Source organism: Sphaeramia orbicularis, chromosome 16, assembly GCF_902148855.1.
Source record: "Sphaeramia orbicularis chromosome 16, fSphaOr1.1, whole genome shotgun sequence".
NCBI classification, from domain to species: domain Eukaryota; kingdom Metazoa; phylum Chordata; class Actinopteri; order Kurtiformes; family Apogonidae; genus Sphaeramia; species Sphaeramia orbicularis.
In genome coordinates, this window is record NC_043972.1 from 22,374,040 (window position 1) to 22,400,812 (window position 26,773).

General features: G+C 35.5%; 1 protein-coding gene across 1 annotated transcript in view; it reads left to right on the forward strand.

The window, feature by feature from the left end:
• cpne4a (copine IVa) overlaps positions 1-26,773 on the forward strand; it is a 143,363-nt gene that overhangs the window by 87,236 nt on the left and 29,354 nt on the right. Inside the window, exons 9-10 of the mRNA XM_030157841.1 lie at positions 19,565-19,651; positions 26,118-26,177. Of these exons, the coding sequence (XP_030013701.1) occupies positions 19,565-19,651; positions 26,118-26,177 (147 nt within the window). The remainder of the gene's footprint in view (positions 1-19,564; positions 19,652-26,117; positions 26,178-26,773) is intronic.

The window sequence follows — 26,773 nt, forward strand, 5'->3', positions numbered from 1 at the left end:
GTATACTATGACCCCCCACCACCCCCATATCACATCATGTATATGTGTAATGAATATGTAAATATCTTAAAATTTTATACTTAAATTTTTATACTTTTAAGAATATTTATTTCTACCTGCCTTTCTCTTGCACTGGTGTGTTACATATCGCTGCTGTAAACTGTTACATTTCCCCATGGTGGGATCAATAAAGTCTTGTGTTATCTTAGATCATAGATGTGAATGTGAGAGTGAATGGTTGTTCTTCTGTATATATCAGCCCTGAGATGAACTGGTGGATGTGTCACCACCTTCGCCTCCAACACCCTGTGAACGAATGATGTAAAGGATGTACGACGATAAAAACATGCGTATAGTAGCTAATTTTAGACCTAATTTGTGAGTTCTTATGCAAAAAAATGTTTCAGATCTAGTGGTAGAACACTGAAAATTGCTATAATGAAAATATTTATTCAACATAAAATTTGCATGAGTGCAGTTAAGAAAAACAACAACCTAGTAACCTAAAAATGTGAATGAATAAGCCCCTGAGACAAAACAAAAAATGATTATCACAATAAATTACCAGTATATATAGATATAGATATTCTCTTGAGGCCCAGCAATGCCTTTTTTTTCCTCTGTAGGGGACAAGAGTTTCACAGTTTTACCAGAATAAATAAATAAATAAATAAATAAAAATGCTGTCCACTGCAAGACGATTGCATTAAAAAAAAAAAAAAAAAAAAACTGAAAAAACTATTGCCTCATATTGTTTCCAATCAAGGCAATTATTTAATGTAAACAAGCCAAAACTGCAAAGATGGCAAAGAAACAGAAAAAAAGATTAAATTAATAAATATTAAGAATGAATAAATATAGTCAGTTGTGGTTTGATGAAATGGAAATAATGAGAGATCTAACATTTATCTGATGATTTGTGGTCAGGTTTCAGTCTCCTCCTCCAGGTTTGTCTCATTAAATCATGACAGACATCGGAGTTAATCATCGCAGAATAACAGAATCACTGCTGTTTCCTCAGATGGAGTCATTACAGCTCTGATCTGCTCATTATTCACATCAAACACAAACACAACAGAACATTAATCCTTCTGCTCCCAAACAATGTGGTGGTAAGAAGTTATTAAACTCTGGTTTTGCTTTACAATTAGCATCCAAATCAAATACTGCATTTTATAAAATATATTATTATATGCTTTACCAAATAAATCGCATATAGTCCTATTCAAAAATGATGTATAATAGTAATGAATTGCAGTGTAAAACTCATCATCAGCAGATCTAACACGTTTTATATGATAAGATTAAAAGTCAAAATAAGGAGTTGTAACAGTGTCTGTAATAATATCAAGCATTAACTGTTAGATAATGATCATGTTCAAGGAGACATTAACTGAACTGAGTTTCTGCTCCCAACAAAGACAGATCTTATATATTGTGTGTTTTATTTGATAATTAATCTATTTATTCATCTCATTTTTTTTTTTTTTATCATCTATAATTGATTCACTTCCGACTATTCCACACTTTCAGTAAAATGGAAAATCTTTTAAGTAATTTTTATCCGCTAATATAATCCTCACTGGAACTTTAAAGCATCAGAAATAGTATTTGGGACAGGCCTAAATATTTGAACATTGGAGACTTGGGGGGGTTTTGTGGAGAAATCACTGACATTACAGCACATACAGATTCAGACTGAGGGCCTTTAACACATGGTCCTGCATTCATATTATAGTGGAAGTCAGTGGGAAATGGTACATGTATGTAGGGGCTGATAATATGAACAGTACAGAATGTACAGGAGGGGGAATGTGCCCTATGATGGCAATGATGTGACTACACCAGAGGGAGGTTGTAATGAATTAAACATTAGACCAGCTGGAAAAATGATTAAAAGTCGTGCTTTGTTTGTACAGGTTAAGGTCAAGTTCATTTATGACACATTTAAAACAATGTAAAGTGCTGTACAAATCTACAGATTCAAATGCCAGATATATTAAAAACGAGTAAAATAAGAATAAATACAAGGTATACTAAAACAGATTACAAAAAACGATACACAGTAATAAGATAAATAGCATCTAAAAACACAACTAGAAGAATGAAACAGATAAAAGTCACACGCTTGTATTAAAAGCCAGTGTAAATAGGTGCGTCTTTAAATTAGATTTAAAGTACTCAATTGACTGCGCAAATGTTTGATTTTGATTTAGTGATTTATTCTGAACATGCAATGAAATTTAACGATATATATGAACACGCAAAACAAATAATAATAGAAAAACCAACAATCAAGACAATCTTAGACAGAAAAACAGCACAATAGTTTAATTTAAATGCCCAAAAAGGGGTGGGAAGAGGTGCAATTTTTTTTAATCCCACCCCCTCTCCATAAAATATTATTAATAATATATTTTTATCTTCCTCTTCCTTTTACATTACTGTTTTATATTTATTTATCATGTTACATGGTAGATCAGACAGTTCCAGAGCCTTGGACCTGCTTCAGAAAAGGCTCTGTCACCTTTTGTCTTCAGTGGGTTCTCGGTACGTCTAAAAGCAGGTGATTTGAGGAAGGTGTTTCTCTGGCTGGGACATGCACAGTTAAAAGCTCTGAAAGGGGGGGAGGGGGGGGGGTGGGGTCTTAAACTCTTACAGGAGCTTAAACCAGATCCTGTAAGCCAGTGAAAGGAAGCCAATACAGGGGCGATGTGGTCCCATCTTCTGGTTCCAGACAGAAATTAATACATTTCTGAATACGTATTTTGCTCCAGAGGATTTGGTAAAAAAAAAAAAAAAAAAGACAGGTGCAACTTTCTTTCATGGATATGATTCAGGTTTATAATTTCTGAGAAGCAGACAATTATCTGCAAATTATGTAGAATAGCAGTGATTGTAATGGGTGGAAATTTAAGAAATATAAAATGTTCCAAAGCTGATAATTCAATTCAGTTTTATTTGTAGAGCCCTATATCACAACAAGGTTGCCTCACAGGGCTTGACAGAATTAGTTGGATATGAAAACAAACAACAGTCAAATAAACAGTAGATGAAGGAAATGGATTAATGTCCCGGGTATCCCCCATCCTTAGACCCTCCTTCAAGAAAAAACTCCAAAAACCCAGTAAGAAAAGAGAAACCTGAGGGAGAACCACAGTGAAGGACAGATCCACTCCCATGGACGGCAGGCTGTAGGTGTACCAGGACTGATGGACGTCCATTTGCAGATGTAGTTCCAGTCTGTAAAGATGCAGTAGGGTGGGGGCACATGAGGGGGTGCATCTAATCAGATGAGACAGGTGAGGGTGGGGGAGGAGGTCTGGGGTCACAGGTCAGGACAGGGTACAGATGAGTCACCTCAGATACTGAATGAAAATACCAGAGGAGTGTGGAATGTCGCTCCCTTCTAATCTCTTGTTCATGTGACATACAGTTTTTAACCCTTTTATGCATAAATTATGAGAACCTTTGTCAAGATTTTTTTTTCTTGAGTGTTTTTATTCTTCCTTTGGCATGACAAAAAAACAATGTGATTGAGTTTATTTTTTTCATCTAGTTCCAAAAATGTCCACTCAGGTACACCATGCATTGAATTTTTGAAGCAAAGAAACATATGTATAAAACCCAATAGCAGAAAGTGATATGGAAACAATGAAATTAAAACATTTTTAATGCTGCTAATCTGATGTTTTCTCACATTTTAACATATTCTAATACTAGTTATTATTCACTTCATGGAGATAATATGAAAAAAAAAACAACTTTTTGTTTGGAAAAAAAAACCCCAAAAAACTCAAAACAAAACTAAATACAGTCTAACAATTAACAATTGATTTACCCTAAAACATGTTACCGCAGATCAGGTTTATCAAGAACAGCAAAGTTACAGTAATGGTATGAATGGCAGTGTATGGGATGATGCATAAGCGTCCACTGTGTTGGCTGATATGGAACTAAAACAACAAAGTCCATGAATATATAAGAGAACAGCTTTGAATAACCGTCCACTGTAGTGACCACTATGCATGAAAGGGTTAAAGAGGCAGTCATGATCATATTAGTCTTCCATTTCAAATATCTTTTAAGTAAAACTAATTTTTAGTGATCTTGGAAAGCAGTTTAGTTGGGTTGACTTGGGTGACAGACTGTATTGTGTGATTCGAAAACAAGCTTCATTTAAAATAAAAGGGGGAAAAATTTGGAAATTGTTAAAACAAAAGTTGTGTTGATTACAAGCTGCAAAAACAATGAGTTCAGATTGACTTATTGTTAAGCAGAGATATTGCTCAAGGGATGTCATTCTTACAATCAAGGCAAAAAAAGTCTATTTCCTCCTCTGTTCCATTATGCACCAATTAGCCTTTTTCTCAGCTTGTTACGGGTTAAATCGAGCTCGGTATTCACTGGAAAATCTCATTAACAATAAGAGAGATTTCCTTCAAATGAGATTGCTAATGATCTTATCTAATGGTAAAAGAACAGTGTCATTATCATTTCCCAGAAACAAGGCCTCTTTACTTCCTTGGGACTCATTTTTGCAGCGCACAACAATCTCCATTTCAGGCCGTATTCCACAGCCCCACTGGTTTGTATTTATTCTATTCACACTTAACATCCAACATGTAGGAGCACTAAGAAGATCAATAACAGCCTTTTTGGGTGCTGAAGGTGGATTTTTTTTTCTCCAGTTTTGGTCTGAGGTGTGATTTAATCCATAAAGCATCATTACACTGAATGCTCTGGACTCCTGTTGAGCTGATCCACACGTCTCACATTATTTATGCGTTTGTGTTTACGCCTCACTCCGTATCAGAAAACTCAGCCTAAATGTTTGCAAACAGAGACAGCGCTTTAATTAGCGGCTGCCTCCTTCCTGTCCGGCTCCTCTTCTCCTTTCGGACAGCTTCGTCTTCATTAGCTCTGCCTCTGCCTCTGGAATCCTGGGTAATTACATCACTTCGTCTGTCTAAACAAACCCTGAGGCGACGGAGCCCCAAAAGTGCATTTTAAAGGGCGGTTGCACTGCTAATTGGGACATTCATGTAATCCTGGAGCTAAGGGACCTAATGGAGATTGTCCCAGAGGTCAAAGCTGGTTTGTAACCACATTAACGCTGCAGCTCCAGGCAAGGTCACAATGGACAAGAGGTCAAAAAGGACGAAATCAGCGCTCATTGTTGCAGCAGGGGAAGAATTAAAACTGGAGTGTTCTTCAAACAAAATAAGATGCAAATGGCTTCAGTCAACGGAAGAATATAGAAGAACATATTATGTTTCCAGAAGGCGTAAAGCCTGAAGGAGGTAAAGGTGTGCCTCCACAAGAATAACAGTCTGCTCACAGCTTTAAAGTGGTGCACTTCACATTTAGACTACATTTTTAATTCATTACTCTGCAAACCAATGTCATGTAGAAAAAGGTCTTATTCCATAGTGTGAAGGAGTCTGAAGGTCTCTACACTCGTCTGTTTTTAATGGAATTGCTTCACATGCCAGATTTTCTTCGAAATCTGTTTATGGCATGAGGATCTTCATAGAGGACATGAATATTTATCAGTAAAAAGCAACATTTAGTTTTTTTTCACAATAACATCAATTTTTGGTAGAGCAGGTCATCCAATAACCAAAGGGTTGGCGGTTCAAATCCCGCTTTGTCCCAGTCATGTGCTGTTGTGTCCTTGGGTAAGACACTTCACCCACCTTGCCTCCATCGTCACTCACACTGGTGTATGAATGCGTATGAATGTTCGGTGGTGGTCAGAGGGGCTGCTTGGCACAAACTGGCAGCCACGTTTCTGTCAGCCTGCTCAAGGGCAGCTGTGGGTACAGATGGAGTTTACCACCACCAGAGGGGGAGTGTGAGAGCGAATGGATAATGGGTCAGGAATGTAAAGTGCTTTGGGTGCCTTGAAAAGCACTATAGAAATCTAATCCATTATTATTATTATTATTATTATTATTATTATTATTCGGAGCTTTTGTAATATGAATAAATGCGTCAACCATCAGTCATTTGTGTGAAACAATGATGGACTCAAACCAAACCTGTCCATTTCTACCTACACTGAGTTTAGTATAACAGACAAAAACACAGCAGATAATGCAGTGAAGGACAGCCTGTGGAGGATGTTGAGGATTTTCTGTCACATGAACTTTATGAATCAAACACAGTTGCAGCTGTGTGTTTCCAGTTTTTACCTTGACACCGGACATAGATGTGGAGTACAGAGGTTGATGGGCTGACTCTTCACAAAGTGTCGCAACTAAGGTTTATAACAGCAGAAGAGTGATGAAACTAAAGTGATGTCATTTTTATCCTTTTGTCTTTTACATTATGTTCATTCTAAGCCCTATTCGGACAGGACTGCTGTTACCGGTAAATCTCTGGCAATTTGCTACAGCTCGAGAACGCCAGCAGCACTTAAAGTTCTTCATATGGAAGAACTTTAATACACTGTAAATATAGACCAAAGTGTTTTTGGCCTGTGGTCTTCATCTGGGTCATCCAGATAAGCATAGTCAGCTGAATCTAAATAAAAATATGAACATGAAAACAAAAATGCAAAGAATACCTAAAAATAGGAACTCATGCTCCCTCCCTATTTGTACCTTGTTAGTTTGTCGTCCTAATAAGTCAGTAGTCCTGTCTTTAATCGTCTCTATTCTAACACGGTAAAACAAATGTCCAGGAGCCTTCACTTCATGTACCTGACCCATATGCAAAAATATAGAGTTTAGGACTGACTACAGGAAATACTGGTTTACAAGACTTGGATCAATAGTGGGAGGTGAGATAAGGACATGATTTACCTGAATTAAAATTAAATATGTATTCTCTTCTGTTGTATATTTAGCAATGATTACACTGATTTCTTTTATTTATTTATTTTTTTCCTTCTTTGTTTTCTTGTGGAAACATTGTGTTAATTGTAAATTCGGTTAGACAAAATAAGTCTGTTTCAGCCTAAACCCTTCTGGTCACATTGTATATGGAACAATGGATATGGTGTTTTTGTTTGTTGTTTAAAGTAATTAACGACTGAATAAACTACTACTACTAGTACTAGTACTACAACTACTACTACTACTACTACGACTACTAGTATTAGTACTACAACTACTACGACTACTACTACTACTATTACTACTATGACTACTACGACTACTACTACTACTAGTACTACTACTACTACTACTACTATGACTACTTGTACTACGACTACTACTACGACTACTAGTACTACTGCTACTAGTACTACGACTACTACTACTACAGCTACTAGTACTACAACTACTACTACTACTACGACTACTAGTGCTACGACTACTAGTACTACTACTACTACGATTACTAGTACTAGTACTCCTACCACTACTGCCATCTTTGCAAATACCCTATTGGTCAGTCAGAGTGTAGGTGGACAGGATTGGTTGTTCCCTTGTATTTTTTCAGTTTTTCTGTGTTTCATATTTCATTTAAATACTGCAGGTTGTGTATTTCCTGATGAAGGCCACTAGTCCAAACACACTGGTCCATATTTACAATGAAATACAATTCTTCTATATAACAAGTGCTGCTGGAATTCTTGACCTTTAGCAAGTTTTTTTCTCTTTCTCTTTCTTCATGCACTTTGGAAGTAGATGCACTTTTACCAGAACCTTTTAATTAGATTAACGTCTTGTAATTTTAATAATTGTGGAGGTTTTCTGTGATCTTAATCCCATGACATTCTGCCATATCTACAATTTATATAAGTAAAAATCCCACCATATGTTACCTGCCATATTTAAAAGAACACAGAGGACCTGTGATAATTTTATCCGTCCATCCATCCATCCATCTATCCATCCATCCATCCATCCATCCATCCATGCCACTCCACATCTCTGTAATTTGATTGGACGTTCACCAGTTTGTGTTTCCTCTGTGCCTGTTACCTGGTCACAGATGACGGAGTCTTCACTAGTGATGATTAATCAAAAGTTTTAAAAGTATTTTAGGTGAAATTCCAGGAGGTATTTGTCATAGGTGTTTCACTGAAAGAACAAACTCAAATCTTTCAGAAAGATGATGAGATGGATGACAAGCAGGACAGATACAGTAAGGGACATTTTTCTGTCTTTCAACACTTACCTGTGAGTGCTGAACTTGTCCTTCACATCACAATATCAGGAATTTTTCATAAGAAACGGACTTTGCTTATTCTGTGTGAATGAACTGAATGAAACACAGACACAGGGAGTGAATTTCCAAACCATCAGACATCCATAGCTTAAACTAATCCTGTGTGAATTGGGATTTTTCATGTCAAGTTTGTTGTCTCAGTGTTGTTTTATGTCATTTCCATCATATTAAGCTGTTTTATAGTGTTTTCTGCCGACGTGAAAGGACTCATTGGCAGGACCATAAGATAAGATAGTATAAGATAACTTAACCTACTGAGACCCAGTAAATAAACATTTTCACCATTTTACATTAAATAATTGCCTTAATTGGAAACAGCATGATGCAGCAGTTTTTTCAGATACGTTTTTAAATTTTTTAAATTTTTTAATATAATGTTCTTTTCAGTGGACTTTTTTTTTAAGTAAAGCTGTGAAACTCTTGTCCACGACAGAGGACAAAAATGCATTGCTGGGTCTCAGGAGGATAGGATAAGATAAGATAGTCCTGTATTAGTCCCACAAGGGGAAATTCCACATCTACAGCAGCAATAGTGGAGCGCAAACAAAGCACACAAGAACAAAAAAAGAGCAAAATCAAGAGTAAAGACAAATCTATTATTAATCTACTATTTCCAGCTGTGCACATGCTGATCATGCCACAGGTTGGATTGAGGAGATACTCATACATACACATGTCTACACACATAACTATGTATATAGACATGTATAAAGATTATACATGTGAGTATGGTAGTTAGATAGTTTAGAAAACTCTAACATGCATTAAAAACATGAATATCTTTTTTTTACTATCAGGTGTGAATGTATTCAGTTTGACTAATGCAGCATTGATTCATGTAAAACCTCATGTTTCTGTTTAGTGAAAGTGTTTCTGTGAGTCGAGGCTTCACCGTGCAGCTGAAGTCAGAATTTTTTGATAGTTTTTCACCTCCTCCTCCTCCTCCTCCTCCTGCTGCTGCTGCTACTTCAGATGAGTCCCGCGCTGAATGTGTGTCTCCTCTCGTCTCGTTTTTCGGTGGAACTGTCGCTGAGCTCTGGTGTCGCTCAGTCTGACTCTCGCTGAGCCGTTAAATTGATTCTGCAGCTGAAGGAGAGGCAGGACTTTGTGTGGGATAAAAACAGAACTGCCGAACAGACAAGTGTCGGGATCCTCAGAGGAATCTGTAGCAAACCGCCTCCTCACATCCTCTGATCCTCCTCCGCCATCACTCTGAGGGTTTCCTTTACGAGTTAACACCTGACAGTGTTAACAGTGTCCACTGATTGTGTTCATACCACTTTAAAGGATCAATGAGTTTTCTTCTGCTATTGTCAACAATCCAGAGGTGATGAAAGTCCACTCTGATAGTTGAAGTAAAAGTAGAAGAAGTGACTGAAGTGAAGTTCAGGCTCTGAAATATCCTCAAAGAATAAAAGTCCAGAGTCAGCCATAAAAGGAAGTTTATATTAAACTGAACCTCAACTCATATCACTGTAATGAGATGACGATTAAACCGCTCTAACTTCTAATCTAATCAGAAACAACAGACTGAAAATAACGAACATTAACTCCCAACGTGTGAATCAACAAGAAACATTCCATTTTTTCTCCTTCATTCAGTCTCCATCACTGTCTGTTTCATCTTTGGCATAGTTTTCATCATTTTAAAGAATATTTTTGTGTTGTTTTTATCTCTTTTTTTTCAATTTTGTGTAATTTTTTTTTTTATCTCATTCACATCATTTGCGTAGCTTTTACATCTTTAATGCTGTTTATCTTTTGCCTTATTTACTTCGTTTTCACATTTCTGAACCTTTTTCATTGATTTCTTTTTATGATATTTTTGTGGCGCTTTGGTAAATGATTAAAAACTGTAAATAAATGATTTATTTAAACTTTTTCACACGATACAAATCTGCCTTAAAACTTGACAGTACTAATGATCTGACATTTATCATGATAATTATCTGTGCTGCCTGATATTAGCATTTTATGCCCTGTTGACATTATCAAAGATATTTTCTTCCTCCACTTAAAAATTCTGTCTACATGACCTTTGTTTCGCAAAATGTCTCTACACGACAACGGAAAAAGGACTGAAAATTGGTACAAACACTCAGATGAATAATAGTGTTGGACCTCACTGTGGAAAATACTGGACGTAGCAGATGCAGGAATGAGATGAACAGCAACAACAACTTCTATTATAGAAGGGTTTTCTTTACATGATGTGGATTTGTCCATAACACCAGTCCAGTCCGTCTCACAAAGGTATCCATGCTGACCTCAATCTACTACAGGTCATACACTGATTTTTACACCTGGATTTGATGTTTCAGGTGCAGTTTTATTACAAAAAGTAATAACAGACATGAGCAAAATGGGGTGTGATTCTGTTATTTTCCAATCTCTTTATTTTCTCTGTCCACACAGATCTGCACAAACCATAGTTTGTAAAAATCTTCACTTTTTCACTATTTTTTGCGCCTTAAAAGGCCATTTATGTATGTATGAGAAGCACAAACATTTAGGAAAATATCAGCTTTGCTAAATAGTCATGGAAAAAATTATTAGACCACCCTTGTTTTTTTCAGTTTCTTTTCATTTTAATGTCTGGTACAATTAAAGGTACATTTGTTTGGACAAATATAATGATAACACAAATAGCTCATAGTAGTTTAATTTCAGGGCTGATATCTAGACATTTTCCGTGTTTTCTTGATAATAACCAAAATCACCTCAGTTCTTACATCAATATCTATGGCATTGTACTGACAAAAACAGTACTTTTAGGCATTCCATGTTTTCTTTTCTGTCTGTTTTAGTCACATGATACACACAGGAGTTAGTATTTGATTGCATAACCATTGTTTTTGATGACTTTCAATGGTCTAATAATTTTTTCCTTGACTGTAAATGCATTATTTTCCAGCTAAAGTCTTAAAAACAGAGGGAAACCCCAGTCCAGTAAGTCCACCTCAAAGCTTAGACTCAGAGCTTCAGCAAAAATGGGAGACTCAGCTTCCTCCTCCTCCTCCTCTTCCTCCTCCTCCTCTTCCTCCTCCTCCTCTTCCTCCTCCTCTTCCTCCTCTGTCAGGTTTTATTTATTGGCTGACCGTCTCCTTTTGGCCAACAACACAGAAATGGGAATCCCTCGTAGCTGAAGCCTCGAAGGAGCCGCCCTCCTCCTCCTTCGTCCGACACAAATAGTCAGTAGAGCCGCATGTCGCCCGTCACCGTGGTTACATGTGATGGAGAGAGGGGGAATCCTCAGCGGCCTTATTTGGGTTGAAGGATGGTGTTGTGAGATCTGAGGTAGTTTCTCCCCCGCAGGCTGAAATGTCCACCCGTCTGACTGCTACCACCACACTTTAATGCTCACTTTTCTTTGCTTGGATTGTCAGGCATGTTTTTGTGCTTTTTTTGTATTCCTCTGTGACCCCTCAAGCTTTTTGTTTGTCGTTTTCCTTTTTTATATTATAAACAAAGACAAAAAATGAAGAGTGCTCAGGTAAACACCAAGGCCACTGTTGGAGAGAAAAAGTCGCTCAGATTTAACCCATAAAGACCCGAACATCCACTGGTGACCAAGATTATTTACTGATATAAATAGTGAAATAACTGTTCATCCATTAATCCTATCAATACATGTAAATAATTAGTGTAAAATACAGTTATTCATCTTTTCATGGTCATCAGATATGACCCATTTGGACGTTCAGAGGCTCCATAGTTACCGTGGAAACACCGTCATCTTCTACAACATTGATTCACCAGTAAAACCCATGGAGTTGGATCAATGACAGTTAATGGACACACTTGGTTTATGTTCAGTTAGTGATATATTTTACTGAAAAAGTCACTTTTCTTCAATTTTCTTTGTTTTTGATATAATACCCCTTAACTTCAATTTGAGCTTTTATGAACATTTACATGATCCATGAATTTAATACAGGAAAACAACAGATTTTTAATTTCAAAATATAAAAATACAGTGCATAATACTAGAATAAATTGTGATAAATCACTTAAGAAAGTTATGAATACAGAAAAATTTAATTGGGAACTGCCAGAAAATCAGCTCTGGGTCTTTATGGGTTAAGAGGTAATTGTAAAAACTCAAATTATCTAATTAATATATTGGTGAAAAAAGTTGACATCATGGACATGAAGTCTCTGACTTTTACTATATTTATGAGATAAATATGACATATAGCATTTGTATATACATTTGTTTAGTTTATCTGTATTTCTTATGAGAAAATATGACTGAAAGTTGACTTTTTTATGTGAAGTTGATGACACTGAATATAGCTATATGACAAATATGGCAAAACTTTATTATTAGATATAAAGCTATTGAGTGGACTGCATTTATGAGATAATGTGATTGAAAGCTTACATTTTATCATAATATTTGACTATATTTATGAGACACGTGACAAAAAAACGTATTTTTGAGAAATATGATGAAAAGCTTATGTTTTTTTAGAAAAAGTGTCTGACTTGACAACATTTATGAGATAAGTATAACAAAAAGCTTATTTTTAGATGTGAAGTTACTGAGTTTGACTGTTTTTATGATATAAGTACACAAAGACCTGATTTTTTTACACAAATTATCTGAATTTTAATGTATATATGTACGTATGAGTTAAATATGACGAAAAGCTGTTTTTTCTACTTGAAGTCTCTAGGTTTGTAAGAAAGATGAGGAGATTGGATATTAGATATTAGCTACTCATATAATATTTCTGCTTTAATACTGTAAACACAGAGGAGTAAGGTGGAGATTAGAAATTAAAGTCTGATTTAATTGCGTTTATTCTCTGACTCCGAGTTAAACTGCTCAGATTTAGGAAGTTATTACAGAAAGAAACATGACTTCTTGATCATTCAGACATAATTGTGCGGAAAATGTCGGACTCTGCCTACATAATGTAATTTGTGTGAGAAGTGGCAGTAAAAGAAAATTATTCTATGAGCTTGAGCTGAGTTAATGGAGTTTCACTTCTCTGAAATGGTCTTAAAGGCATAAAATGAGTCAGTTCTGGTGCTGATATGCTCTGGTTATCTGGTTACATCTGATATATAGTTGTCCACTGCACATGGAGGCTTTTTTTCGGAAAGAATCGGACTGGTTGTTTATTTCCCATCATCCCGGTCACCTTGACGCCAGCAGCAGTGTTACAGAAGGTAGATTATGACACAAAACACTGACTGAGTTACACAGATATGAGGTTTTCATCCATTTAAGGCACTTTCCATTCACTTCCATTCATTTCAGTGATATTTACACTGACTTTAAAAATAACCACAACATGTCCAAACCTAACAATAACCTTAAAACAAGAGTCTTAGTTTAAAGTTTTTTGATTTATACTCTGAACTGTTGTGGTTTTCACCACTGGACAAAGCTCTAAATGGGAAGAATGAAGTTCGATGATGAAATCACAGCTGTTCGTCTTCACAAATGGATTTGATTATGAGGTTTATGAAGATATAAAGTCATTATGTGATGTTATTATCTTTGCTAAGTTGCTGTTTGTTGATCCACCGTTCAGGATAAACTGTGACAGTTCTGACCTTGTTTGGATGATTTCAAACAGATCTTTAGTTCAGGTACTGAGAACACAAACAACACAGAAAACAGAGGTGATGTGTGGTTTAACTGTGGCTGTTTTCTGTCTAAAACAGAGCTAAGCTAACAGAACGATAATGTAAACTATCAGCTGACACAGCATACGAAGATTATAAGACACATGTTCATTCATTCATTTTGACCAAGTGTTAAAATAAGTGGCCATGAGTTAAAGTTTGAAGTAAACTTGACAAGATTAGATTGAGGTCTGGAGATCAAGCATTTATCCCCGGGTGGACTTGACCCACCAACCTTTCAGTTAACCGCTAAATGCGGCAAAGACATGTAGCTTAGCTTTTGCACTAAAATATACTTGATTGTATATGAGCCATTCAGTCCATATTCCGGTAATACTTTATAATAAGTACACACTATGAAGCATTAGTTAAGCATTAACAAATACTGAATTCATGACTTATAAAGCATATTCTGACATGAATACTCATTAGTATATGGTTTATCAGCACAGTTATAAATGTTTTACTGATCATTCGTAATCATTCATCATTCAGTCATGCAGTTTGTTTGATAATCCCATATGTTGTGTCCTTCCTTTGTTAGAATAACTGAGACTTTTGTGAGTCTTTAGGCATTGTCAACCTTTAAATCTCATTTGTAAATGCTTTAGATGGCATAGATAGTCCACACTTTAGATGAGCTCACATCATATACTTAATTAATGAGTAGTAAGTGCTTTATAACTACCTGAAATAATGAATTCCTGTATTAAGAACTGTTTATAGGACATCTATTGGAAAATAAATGTGTGAGTTAGTATAAAATACACACTGACATATTCACTCACCATTAGTACATGTCTGAATACTAAATGTTTAAATGCTGAATCCATAATTTATAAAGTATGAAAATACTATCATTAAGCACATTGTAGATGAGCTTATTAATGATGAGTAAAACCATTATAACCGTGCTTATAAAGCATATACTAATGAGTATTCATGTCAGAAATATGCTTTATAAATGATGAATTCAGTATTTGTTAATGCTTAACTAATGCTTCATAGTGTGTACTTATTATAAAGTGTTACCCATGTTCCTACAGTCTGGTACATTGACATCTTTGGCATAAGGCCAGAGCTTGTCTTTCTAATCACTCTATTGATTATTTAAGGTAGTTATACAATACTAGCGCACTGACCCGTGGAGATCCACTGGTTCTAGATGTGGTCCTTTTTATGCTGTTGTGTATTCGTGCATGCTGTACCACACTTGTGCAGCAGCAAGGTTATAATAGTTTTGGATTTTTCATTGTAGTTTAGTTTTATTTAGTTTTGACTTTTTTTTTCTCTAATTCAGTTGATTTTAATTAGTTTTTAGTGCAGGTTTGCTAGTTTTTATTAGTTTTTATTTTTTTCTAAATGCTTAGTTTTAGCATTAGTTTTAGTTTTTTCATATCTTTTACCTTCCTTGCCGTCGTATTCAAATAAATCCCAGACAGGACTCTGCTGTTTTCTCCCAACTTTAGTCTCCATGTTTCCAGGTAGAGTGGGGACGAGAAAACGACTCTAAACGACAAGGGACCAGAAGTAACGGACTGTGAAGTGCCATATGGTGCCTCCAACTAAAATTACTCGAGCGAAATAAATTGATTTCATATCAATCCGACATTGACAAAGACGAAAATGAAGGGAATTTTTTTCCATAATTTTTATTTGTTTTAGTTAGTTTTGTAAACTCACAATACAGTTTCAGTTAGTTATCGTTTTTTCTTTTGTTTTCGTCATTTCATTAGATTTCATTAATGATGATAACCTTGTCCAGCAGTCACCGCCAAAGTGTTCTGGGTATAGCAACGTGATTGTAAGGCTATTATGTTCCAAAATGACTAGTATCTCCCAGAATATTGAACCTATCAATTTACCGTTTTCACTAGTTTGTTCCTTTACCAAAAATACATAAGTTTGACAAACTGTAGCAGTCAACTCTGTATGGATTTTATGTGAATCCCCAGACACACATACACACACACAGAGGCCATCTGGCTTTTATAATATGGATAACCATAATACCATAACACAGATGTGTGTAAAAATGAGTTTTATGCTTTATTCAGTGGGTGATACAGTCTGTGGATACATAGTGTTGATTCATTGGTGGTTTTGATAGTCTTAAGTGTGTCCTCATATGTTCTCTGCTGTTGAGGGTTTGGAATATTAATAATACATAGAACCCTTTTAATGCTGCCTCTGATGTGAGTGTCTCTGTGAGTGTGATAGTAGTAGTTGATGCAGATGTACTTTATATTCCCATAATTTAGGAAAATCCTCAGTAAAGTAATGTCTGTGTTCACCTGTAGAAACAGCATCTGTTCATGTTTAGACACAATGTCTTTATTTAAGCTTTTCTACACATATTTAAGCACCACAACAGTGTGACTCCTTAAAAACCTCCAAACCAGGAACAACACTAAGCATCAAACAAACTAATGTACACAAGTAACTCATGTCTGACAGATGAAGATTTACACAACTGCTGCAAAAACACTTTTATCCAAATGGAAATAGTTTACATCAGATTGACAAACTAAACCCTGAATTTCACAAACGGCTCATAACTCATTTGTTTCAGCCTGATACATTCCAGTTCCTGCCTCATATTTTTCCTGTCTTATTTTGTTTTAATCGGTTATGGCAGCGACATTAAGATCTTGAAACATTTATAGCTCGGTCTAGTTTTTCACTGATTATTGCCCCATTTTCAAATAATGTCAGAGCAAAATTGTAATAATAAACAGTAGGATTCCCTTTAATGCATTCTGATTAAGTATTAATTACTGTATATTGACAGAAGTGTTGATGCTGATAAGTGATGATGTAATTTTCATCATTATAGTCGTGGGTTTAGTGTCATATTAATGCTGTTAAATAGGGACAAAGTTTGGAAGGAGGGGTTGTCGTTGGATATGGACTTTCTCTTATTTCAGCCCTTTCTGTGATCTTTTCCTATCCCTACCCAACATGTTTTTGTGTCTTAACTAGGGATGTAACGATTACTGGTATAACAATAAACCGCGGTAAAATTGCAGATGGTTAGTATTACCTTTTAAATTCTAAGTATCATGATAATCGTGTTTGAATACCGCACTTTTTCAGAGAAAACGTCTGTGTAAAGATCTGCTTTTATGTCAAATATTTGAGTATAGTTTTAATTTAAAACAATTTTAATTGTATATTCCTAATATTTAGAACCAATATTCACTTTTAAAGTCTTTGAAAAGGTTCGTCAAGCATCTTTGCGTTATTTATGCAAGAAATTATATACATTTTTCAAATAGGATTTTATATATATATATATATATATATATATATATATATATATATTTTTTTTTTTTTTTTTTTTTTTTTTTGTATTTTTTGGGCTTTTATATTTTTATAGTAGGTTAAAGTGAAAAAAAATAATAGACAGATGATATAGATGAAGTTGTGCTGAAAAAAAAGATACCAAACATGGGTATAGTAAACATTTGTTTATATAGTATAAAAAGGCGGTGGTGCAGTGGTTAGCACTCGTGCCTCACAGCAAGAAGGTCCTGGGTTTGATTCCAACACCAGTCAATGGGGGGTGGGACCTTTCTGTGTGGAGTTCGCATGTTCTCCCCGTGTCTGCGTGGGTTCTCTCCAGGTACTCTGGCTTCCTCCCACCATCCAAACACATGCACTGATAGGTTAATTGGTTAATCTAAATTGCCCATAGGTGTGAATGTGAGAGTGATTGTTTGTCTCTATATGTTCAGCCCTGCGATGAACTGGCAACTTGTCCAGGGTGTACCCCGCCTTCACCCCTATGTAGCTGGGATAGGCTCCAAGTGACCCCCGTGACCCTAGTGAGGATAAAGCGAGTTCAGAAAATGAATGAATGAATAAAGGCAAAATCAAAAGTATTGAAAAACAGCCAAAATAGGCTCAGACCACAAAGGGTTAATATTTGAATGTTTCTGCCCACAGAAGGTACATTGTGCCTATTTATTTTATGTTTTGTTTTTTGTTTTTTTTTAAATACAACTTGGTTAAATTATTTTAGTGTGTATATTAGTACTTTTTGAACATTTTGAGCACAATTTCAACAATACCGCGATAATAATGATAACCGTGATCATTTTGATCACAATAACCATGATATGAAATTTTCATATGGTTACATCCCTAGTCTTAACTGAATCAGACTTTATCCATGACATTATCACAGCCAAAATGCAACAGATATGTAGGATTATTTCTATATTTGCATATCAAACGTGTACTGTGTGTCATTTTAGGAGAGCACAATAATGGATCTGTTCTGCTGTTTGATCAGACTTTGTCTTTTAGAAAGAAAACTAAAAAGAAAATAATTGCTGCAGATACATATAGTATGTCTTCTCTCAGTTCATTCACTTTAGATGATGACAGATACTGAAATCCTGTGTACGTCCACATTCACCTACACTGAAAACTGTAAAAGGGAAAAAGAATCAGACTCAAAATTAGAATTTGACGATTCTGTTTGTAACAAAATTGTATTAGTTCTTTACTGGTGTGGATGATACAAGAATTATTGTTATTGTGACATATTTTTGTATCATGATAATGATTTTTATCATTATTCTATGTTATTCTATTGTGATTTTTCTTTTTCTTGAGGATTTATTGTGATTTTCTGATGAAAAAATATGTTTTCTACTCTCAAAGAACTGGACTTCATAAAAAATGGATGAAACAAGCATGGAATTAGGGACTATAAGTGTTCTTTCATCTTTTTCCTCTTGTTTCATCTTTTGCTTTTTTAGTCTTTTACAAATCATCACTGTAAATAACAAAATAGTACAATGTTAGGTTTCTTTAACTTTCATTCATCTGTTAAACATCAGCCTTAATCTGGAAAGAAAGAAATAAAGATTTGACATTTTGATTATTCATATTAAGTGATTATAGTTCTGATATTTGTCACATTTGTCAGTCATTTTCTTTTCTTGAGCATTGAACAATTACAATGATTTTTCCTTATTCTTTCTTTTTTACAACTGACACAGAAAATGCACTTAGCAGGGTTCCCACACGTCCTGAAAAACCTGGAAAATGATTGACCATTTTTCCAGTCACAGAAAAAAATAGAAAAAAGCTCAAATGTCCTGGAAATGGTTCAGTTATCCTGGAAAATTATGTATCCTCCTCCTGCCTTATGACCGTGTGTGCCGAAACTGAGATGAAACAAAGGAAATTGTTTTTCAGTGATTTATTGAAAACATACAAATATTTTTAGAGGAAGTGCAGGAGAGAAAGTAAGAGAGAAGAGAAAGTTGAATTGGGAGTTGCCCAGTTGAACATTGTAACTCCAGTTTGTCAGGCTAAGGAAGTGCTCCGCTGTAATCTGTGGGTGTGTTTGCATTATTCAAGGATACATTTGTCATAATTATTTTTCATAGATAAATTACAGCCACTGACTGCACATCAAATGTCTGAGTAATAAACATAGAAACAATCTGGGTAAATGCAAGTTACAACTGTAGAAAAGAGCACTTCCAAAGAATGAGAATGGAATGTATTAGTGTATGACTGATAACTTGTCTCTGTAGCAGCTGAAAATGTCATGGAAAGAGTGGGAACCGTGACTTAAATGTCTCATAAGTATCACTCTACAACCAACTACAGCATGGTTCTGAAACCTTCCTGACGACAGGTGACATTTAAACCCAAAAACAGTGGACTGATGAAAAAACTGGAAGTGACTGGAGTGTGTTTTCTTGTTGTGTTCCTTCAGGTGCAATGGCCGTGCATTAATCCGAAATACAAAGTGAAGAAGAAGAACTACAAGAACTCTGGGATTGTCATCCTCAATCAGTGCAAGGTGAGCAACGTCTGCTGTTGTTTTTCATGTCAGCTCATTATTTCAGACTTTTTAAAGGTTCGGATGCAGAAAAACCTCATTTCCTCACATCCTCCTGTCGACGCTGACAGAGTGTTAGAGGAACCAATTATGTAACGCTGAGCGGCTGAATAACCTGACATTTCCTGCCAGACGATCCTGAACGCGAGTCAGGGGAATCCTGCTGCCGAATGCGAGCCAGATAACATTTAGCCTGATGACTCTTGACACATGATGAGTCTCCGCTTCAGAATGAGTTAACGCGTCTGAAAAGAGCGCTGGAAATAAATTACAGCATTTCAGAAGGGAGGGAGGTAATTTACAGTATGACGAAGAAGGGGGAACAAAAGCACATGTATTAAGAGTAGAGACGACAGAATGAGAGCAGCTGTACTTTACTGCAGGTAAACCAGGATTAGGAGGATTCATCCATCTCCTGCTGCTGCTCTGGCCTCATTTCTGTTCATACATCTAATGATAATGGAGTTGCACAATGTTTCAGCTCGTAAACATGAACGTGTGATGATTCCCTCCAATCCCATTCTGTCACAGACACTGGGTGGCTTCCGCAGCTCCGCTCAGATCTTCTGATATTCAGGTTCAGGTTGTACTCTATCCAGGTTTTCAGGCCACACAAAGCTGATTCATACTCACAGCACACCAGGGTTTCCCCCATAGTTCACACACCAAGAGCTGGATTTATTAAAAGTCATTTCACACCGGTGCAGAACTGAAAATTCATATGCAAATGTTTATGTATTACCATGTTTGTGTTTTCATCAGTTGCTTTGAGAATGAAAAAGAAGCCAAGTAATAACAGGTGGGATTAGATCCAGTTTTTTTAGGTTCCTGTCCTCTGTTTGTCCTTTCATCAGACTGCAAATAAAACCAGATGAACATCATGGCAGGTTCCTCATTAGCTGAGAATCTCAAATTAGTCTAATTTTAGCTTTCTTACTTAGTCCAATTACTTTTATGCTGTAATACACTGTTGCCCATAAAGTTGGAATAACATAGTTTTACCTCTTCCATGAAATGATTATGACTGTGACTGATTCTTGATAGATAAAGTGTAACTGGAACTCAATATGTAATTATTACATCTGATAAAAGGTGATTACAGATGTGTATAAGAGCACTGTGCAGCAATACTAATCATTCCATATCTGTTTTCAAACATTAACTTAGCAGCAACCATAATAGCTCAAATTGTAGGTCTAAGCAAGTACTTTAAAAGGCCATTAAGGAATAATAACCAAATAGTTAACAACAACATGAATTTATCATCATTGACAAAGTAACAAAGTGAGGAAAAATATACAGCAGTTATTCAAGGTTTGGAAAAAATACCAAGAAGTGCTGTTCCTCAAGGAAAGTGCAAATATTTAGCCTACCACACTTTTCTAAATGTATGAGAGTATATCATATCCAAAAATGAAACTGATATAACTTTTGTTTTAGTTTTAAAATACATTAATTTATCGTAACAAAGTGAAAATCCAAAAAAGTTACCAAGTGAGGTGTTTGTTCAATGTGATGCACCAGAATAAAAATCAAACATTGTGTTAAGATACTGATAAAATGATCAGTCTTTGGCAACATATTCATTACTATATTTAATACACATCTTTCTGCTGTTTTTAATAATAAATAACATTCAAAATCATTATAGTATGTGATTATTATGAAATATAAGATTAGACACAGGCATATATTTTGAACGTATTTATTTACACATTGCTATTTACATTCTGAATTTATGCTGTATACATTCACTTACAACATTTACTGTTCTTAATTTACACTGTATTCTCATATATTTTCTTACATATCCAGTTGTAATTCAGGTACAAATTAAATAAACACAGTTTTAGAAACTAGATATATGTCTTTCATGCTGAGTAATCAAAAATATTGTTTTATAGAAAAAAGAAATTGACCCTGATGTTCACTTTCGCTTGGCCAGGCCCATAAATAACAATAAAAAGTGGAATGTGTCTGAAAACAAAATTAGTTCAACTTTAGAGGCAACAGTGTAGTTTCTTTGTTCTTCTTCCTTAGGAAATTTTCTACATTACATTCTACATTCTATAGGAACAAAACCTTAACCAGATTGATACTGATGTGTTTGTGGAGCTCAGGTAAAGGTATTTCTCTTAGATATTCCACTACAGCTCTGGTTCAGGTGTGTGAAATATCCCACAGAGTGTTCACCGTGTCGTGGTAAATGTTATAGATGTGGATTCACTGCAGGGGGGGAAGTTGGGTTTTATTATTGATGACATCAGAGGATTTCATTGTTCAGTGCAGATTTCCACATCCACTGTGAACCAGATGTGTAAAAGAATTATTAAGAACCAGAAAATGTTTATACAGCTATGTTTTACGGGTAAGTCAATCTGACAGTGCAATCCCAGGAAAGCACTGATGGTGGTGGTGGTGGTGGTGGTGGTGGGGGGTCCAACTGCAAAGGTTACACTAAATTTCTGTATTTACAAAGTGCACTTGAACACACCATGTCCCCATCAGTGCTCTTATAATTCGCTGTACAAATCTTTCAGAGAGGTGCACCTGAATGCAACATGAAGTTCCTGTCACTTGCATATTCATTTAGAATATCATGTATGACCCATTCATGAAACACACCCCTAGAAAATTTTAAAAACACTTCTGGTTGATTAAAGGTTCTCATAAATACGTTGGGCCTCATGCAAGAACCACTATTCTAATAATTTTTTTTTACCAGCCCAAACCTGGAGTAGGAATCGTATTTATTGATTTTGTTGTGATGTCTACCTAAGTTTTCCTCTTAATTTACTCTCCATATTTCATTACACTGAAGCAGTATTGAGTTTGGAGTATTGGAGTTGTACTGAATAATCTAAGACAAGTTCAGAAAGAACCTTTTTTCTTGTTCAGTCTGTGGGGGATGATGTGGAAATAGTGTTTTTTTTTAAATGACATGTTGTTTGACTTGTATGTCTGATAATGTTTTAATGTTATATGATGAGATGATTATATAATGATTCTGACAGGTCTACCTGTGAAAAACACAGGAAATTGGACGTGCTGGTTAAAATGTCCATCAATACATCCATGAACCATAACTATAGTAAAGTCTATCCCAGACTAGGACATTTTGTTTTCACAGTGAAAGAGTCGGTTCACATTTTGTTAGTGTTTCTGGAATAAGACGCTGTAAAGGTCACTGCCCACTTTGGTCATGAAGTGTTAACTGAATCAGCAGCACATTTAAGTGATGTTAAGTCTACATGACGAGGTGTAACTTTTACAGAGATTCAAGTTCAGTTCAGATTTAAGTTCAGTTTTATGCAGAATCAAATAAAGACAGAGTTATGAAGATGAGAAAGTGATACAACATTCACAGCTGAAAAGACAACCACATATTTTCTGTCAGTTACAAAATATTTCACAATTATTATATACTAGCGTGTTCTAGATGTGGTAGTTTGTATGCTGTTGTGTATTTGTTCATGCTGTACTGCATTTGTCCAGCAGTCACCACCAAAACATTGTGGGTATAGCAATGTAATTGTAAGGCTGTTGTGTTCGCAAAATGACTAATATGGCCAAAAATATTGGTCCTATTAACTTGCCGTTTCTGCTAGTCTGTTCCTTGACCAAAAATACAGAAGTATGACAAACTGCAGCAGTCAGCTCTGTACGGATATTGTGTGAATCCCTGGACACAGACACACACACACACACACACACACACACACACACACACACACGCATGCACGCACACAGAGGCCACTTAGCTTTTATTAAATAGATAATAATGACAAAACAGGTAATTGGTTTTTTTATACTGCATGTTTGTGAAGGCGTGTGCCTGCTATGATGATTCACAACACTTTATATATGGTTGCTATGGTGATTATTACTACAGTATCAAAGATCTATAGACTAAAGAAGTGAGATTTCAATCTTTAGGCGTAAACATATGACGGCCTTGGGGTTTGAATAAGAAGAGCAGAGTTTTTCTGTCTGAATGGAGTCCTCAGTTCAGTGAAAACACAACTATTATATGAAAAGTGTTTGTTTCATAGCTACCTGACAACCTCTGTGATCATGTTTAACGTATTCATAAACTGACAAAGTATGACACCTTTGATAGGATCTAAAATTAACTAAATGAAAATTTTGTGAGATGGTTTGAGGCCCATTCACAGCAGCACCTCTACAAAACTATGAACCAAACTTGTATTTTATTCTGTATATCGCCACAACCAAAGGTAAAAATCAGTAGGTCACCAAAAATGCCACTAAACTCTCCCGTCACAGCTAAGAAATCCAATGTTTTGAACTGCAAGGCTGCCTGTAAATGCTGGGGAAACATCTGCTGACATCAGAGAACTGATCTGATTGGCTGTCAGTGATACATTGAAGCTCCAGCTAATTAACCACATGCTAATGATTACATTTTTATCAACAGTTTAAAGGTGCCCTACCACACAAAACCACTTTTACTTATTTAAAAAAAAAAAAAAATTAAAAAAAAAAAAAAAAAAAAAAAAAAAAATATATATATATATATATATATATATATATATATATATATATATATATATATATATATATATATATATATATATATATATATATATATATATATGTTAGGTCTCTAGGTGTTTGTGTTCTGTGGTGAATTTGAAAATGAACCACTACCTCCTCTGTCTGCTACTGACACTGAAAAGAAATAAGTGGAGAAATCAGGTCAATTATTAAAGCTGGTCAGTGTGATGTGTTAATACCTGAGCTCATTACTATTCATGAGTGAGACCACGCCCACAGAATTCATCTAGCTCAGTGACAATTTTTGTATACACCAAGCTGAGACGCCGTAAAGGGGGGGTTAAACATGACAAATTCATGGGGCCTATAGAGCAGTGGAGGAGCCCAGTGGATACAGGTTAGAGGTTGAGAAAATTCCATGTAAGCGCAGCGGTACATGAGAGGCATAGAAGCTGGGAGTCAAACATTCAAAGCATGTTAATTTAAGGCTCAGAAGTTAAGATTATTTATGTTGAAGGAATGTAAGGTTTAACAATGGAATAAATTACAGGGAATAAGTAAATTCATGTATTTGTTAAAAAAAATATATTGACAGAGTTTACACAAATAACTATTTACATTTATGTTGTAGAATAATTATTTACATATATACACATTTAATTATTTTCATTTGTTGTGTATAAGCAGCTAAAATAACCTGTTGAATTTGCCTTTTCTAAATCACTTACATTTATTAATCTAGGTACTGTTAGTTTTTGATTGGCTGGTTCGGTCATGTGAGATGATGTTTTCAGGAAGTGTTGTTGTAGCTGTTACGGTACGTGAAAAGTAAAGCACTGTTGTAAGAAGAAATCCATCTCCATCCTGCAGTCTCATTTTGTAAAGAATGAACTATTAACCACCAACGAACCCTCATGTTATATTACGTTTCACTTTCGGTTTCCATCAGTTCCCCTACTTGTTGCACAGGATAAAGGATGCCAAAAAGCCAGGCTCTCATTGGCTAGCTGTTAGCCAATCAGTGTGAAGCAGATTAGCATGGTGAATATTCATGAGAACTGGCCCAAATGCAGATGAGTTTTCCAGCAGGCTTTCTATACCACCTTAGAATTGCTTGAAACTTGGTAACCAAGGCATTTTTTCCACAAAAAGAGTCCATGGTAGAACTTCAGACATTACCACAAAAGTAATGAAATCCGTGTGGCAGGGCACCTTTAAAATGTGGACATTATGACATGTTAACAAATCTTTAGTCTTTAGTCCAACTATCTATTAACTTTATACATGGTTGCTAGGGTGATTCCCGCCTTTTATACATGGTTGCTATGGTGACTCAGTTAAGAAACTGGGTTTGCCTTTGGGGAAGAACTCAAAGAGAGCCTTCTGAGACTCTGCTAAATGCATTTTATATAGGTTTAGTGCAAAAAAGTGTGTTTTTCTGGTGTTGAACTGCAGTGTCTGCTCTGAGTTGTATAGGTTTAATGCGGCAGTGTAATGAAACTCCTGTTACTTTGGGATTCATAGTTTAAATACTGTAAGTCACTGGGTTTTGGTTCTCACATCCTCTGAAAGAGGACAAATGCAGCTGTATTTGTGGTAAATATAGTGAACCAGTCTAAAGAAAGGTGGGTTCACTTCAAAAGCTCTGTTTGATTTTGACTACCTTGAAAATGTCTGGTTTTATTCAAATGCTGAAAAAAATGTAAAAATCGTCAGGAATGTTTATGTAACACAAATTCACTCATTGCACAATAATAGATGAGGCCTGTTATGAATTGGGTTGTGATGATGTGTCTATTTTAAAAAGTGGGTCTCCTGAAGAAAGAAAAAGTTTGGGTAGCAGCGTTTTACCATTAATATGTAAAAGGCAGTGGTTCTGTTATGAACTGAATTTATTTTGTGTTTGCAGATCATCAAGATGCACTCGTTCTTGGATTATATCATGGGAGGCTGTCAGATCCAGTTTACAGTAAGAACACACACACAAACAGAGCTGGGTGATAGGAGCAAAATACTGCTACAATAACATTTCCCTATAAGCCGATAAGGATAATTATCTTGTCAAATCACTGTGTCTAAGATAAAAACAAAGAACAGACTCTTATTTGTGGTTTTAAATTCTTCTTCTTGGTCAGAACATGACAAAGAGTTGAGATGAACTTCAGCCCACTTCTTTTTTGAAATATGTTTTCTTTTCTTTTTTATATTGATTTTTCTTGTTGTATTGGTTTTAAACATTGATATACAAAATAAACAACCAACCAAATCAAAATAGTTAAGAAAGAGTTGAATATTTTCACAAACCTAGAGACAGAACATGTGATAAATGTATATTGTGACATAGATAATTATCATATTAAAGTATTTGGTGAAGTACACTGCTATGTGTTAAGGTGGCATTACATAGTTTAACCCTTTAATGCCAAACGTGTCATATTTGATACATGAGTTTTGAAGCCCTCTACATGATCAGGGTGACATTTTTCTTCTTGAAAAACCTGATGTATACAATTAGATACATGCAATACACAGATAATCCACCAGGGGGAGGAATTCATTCACCAG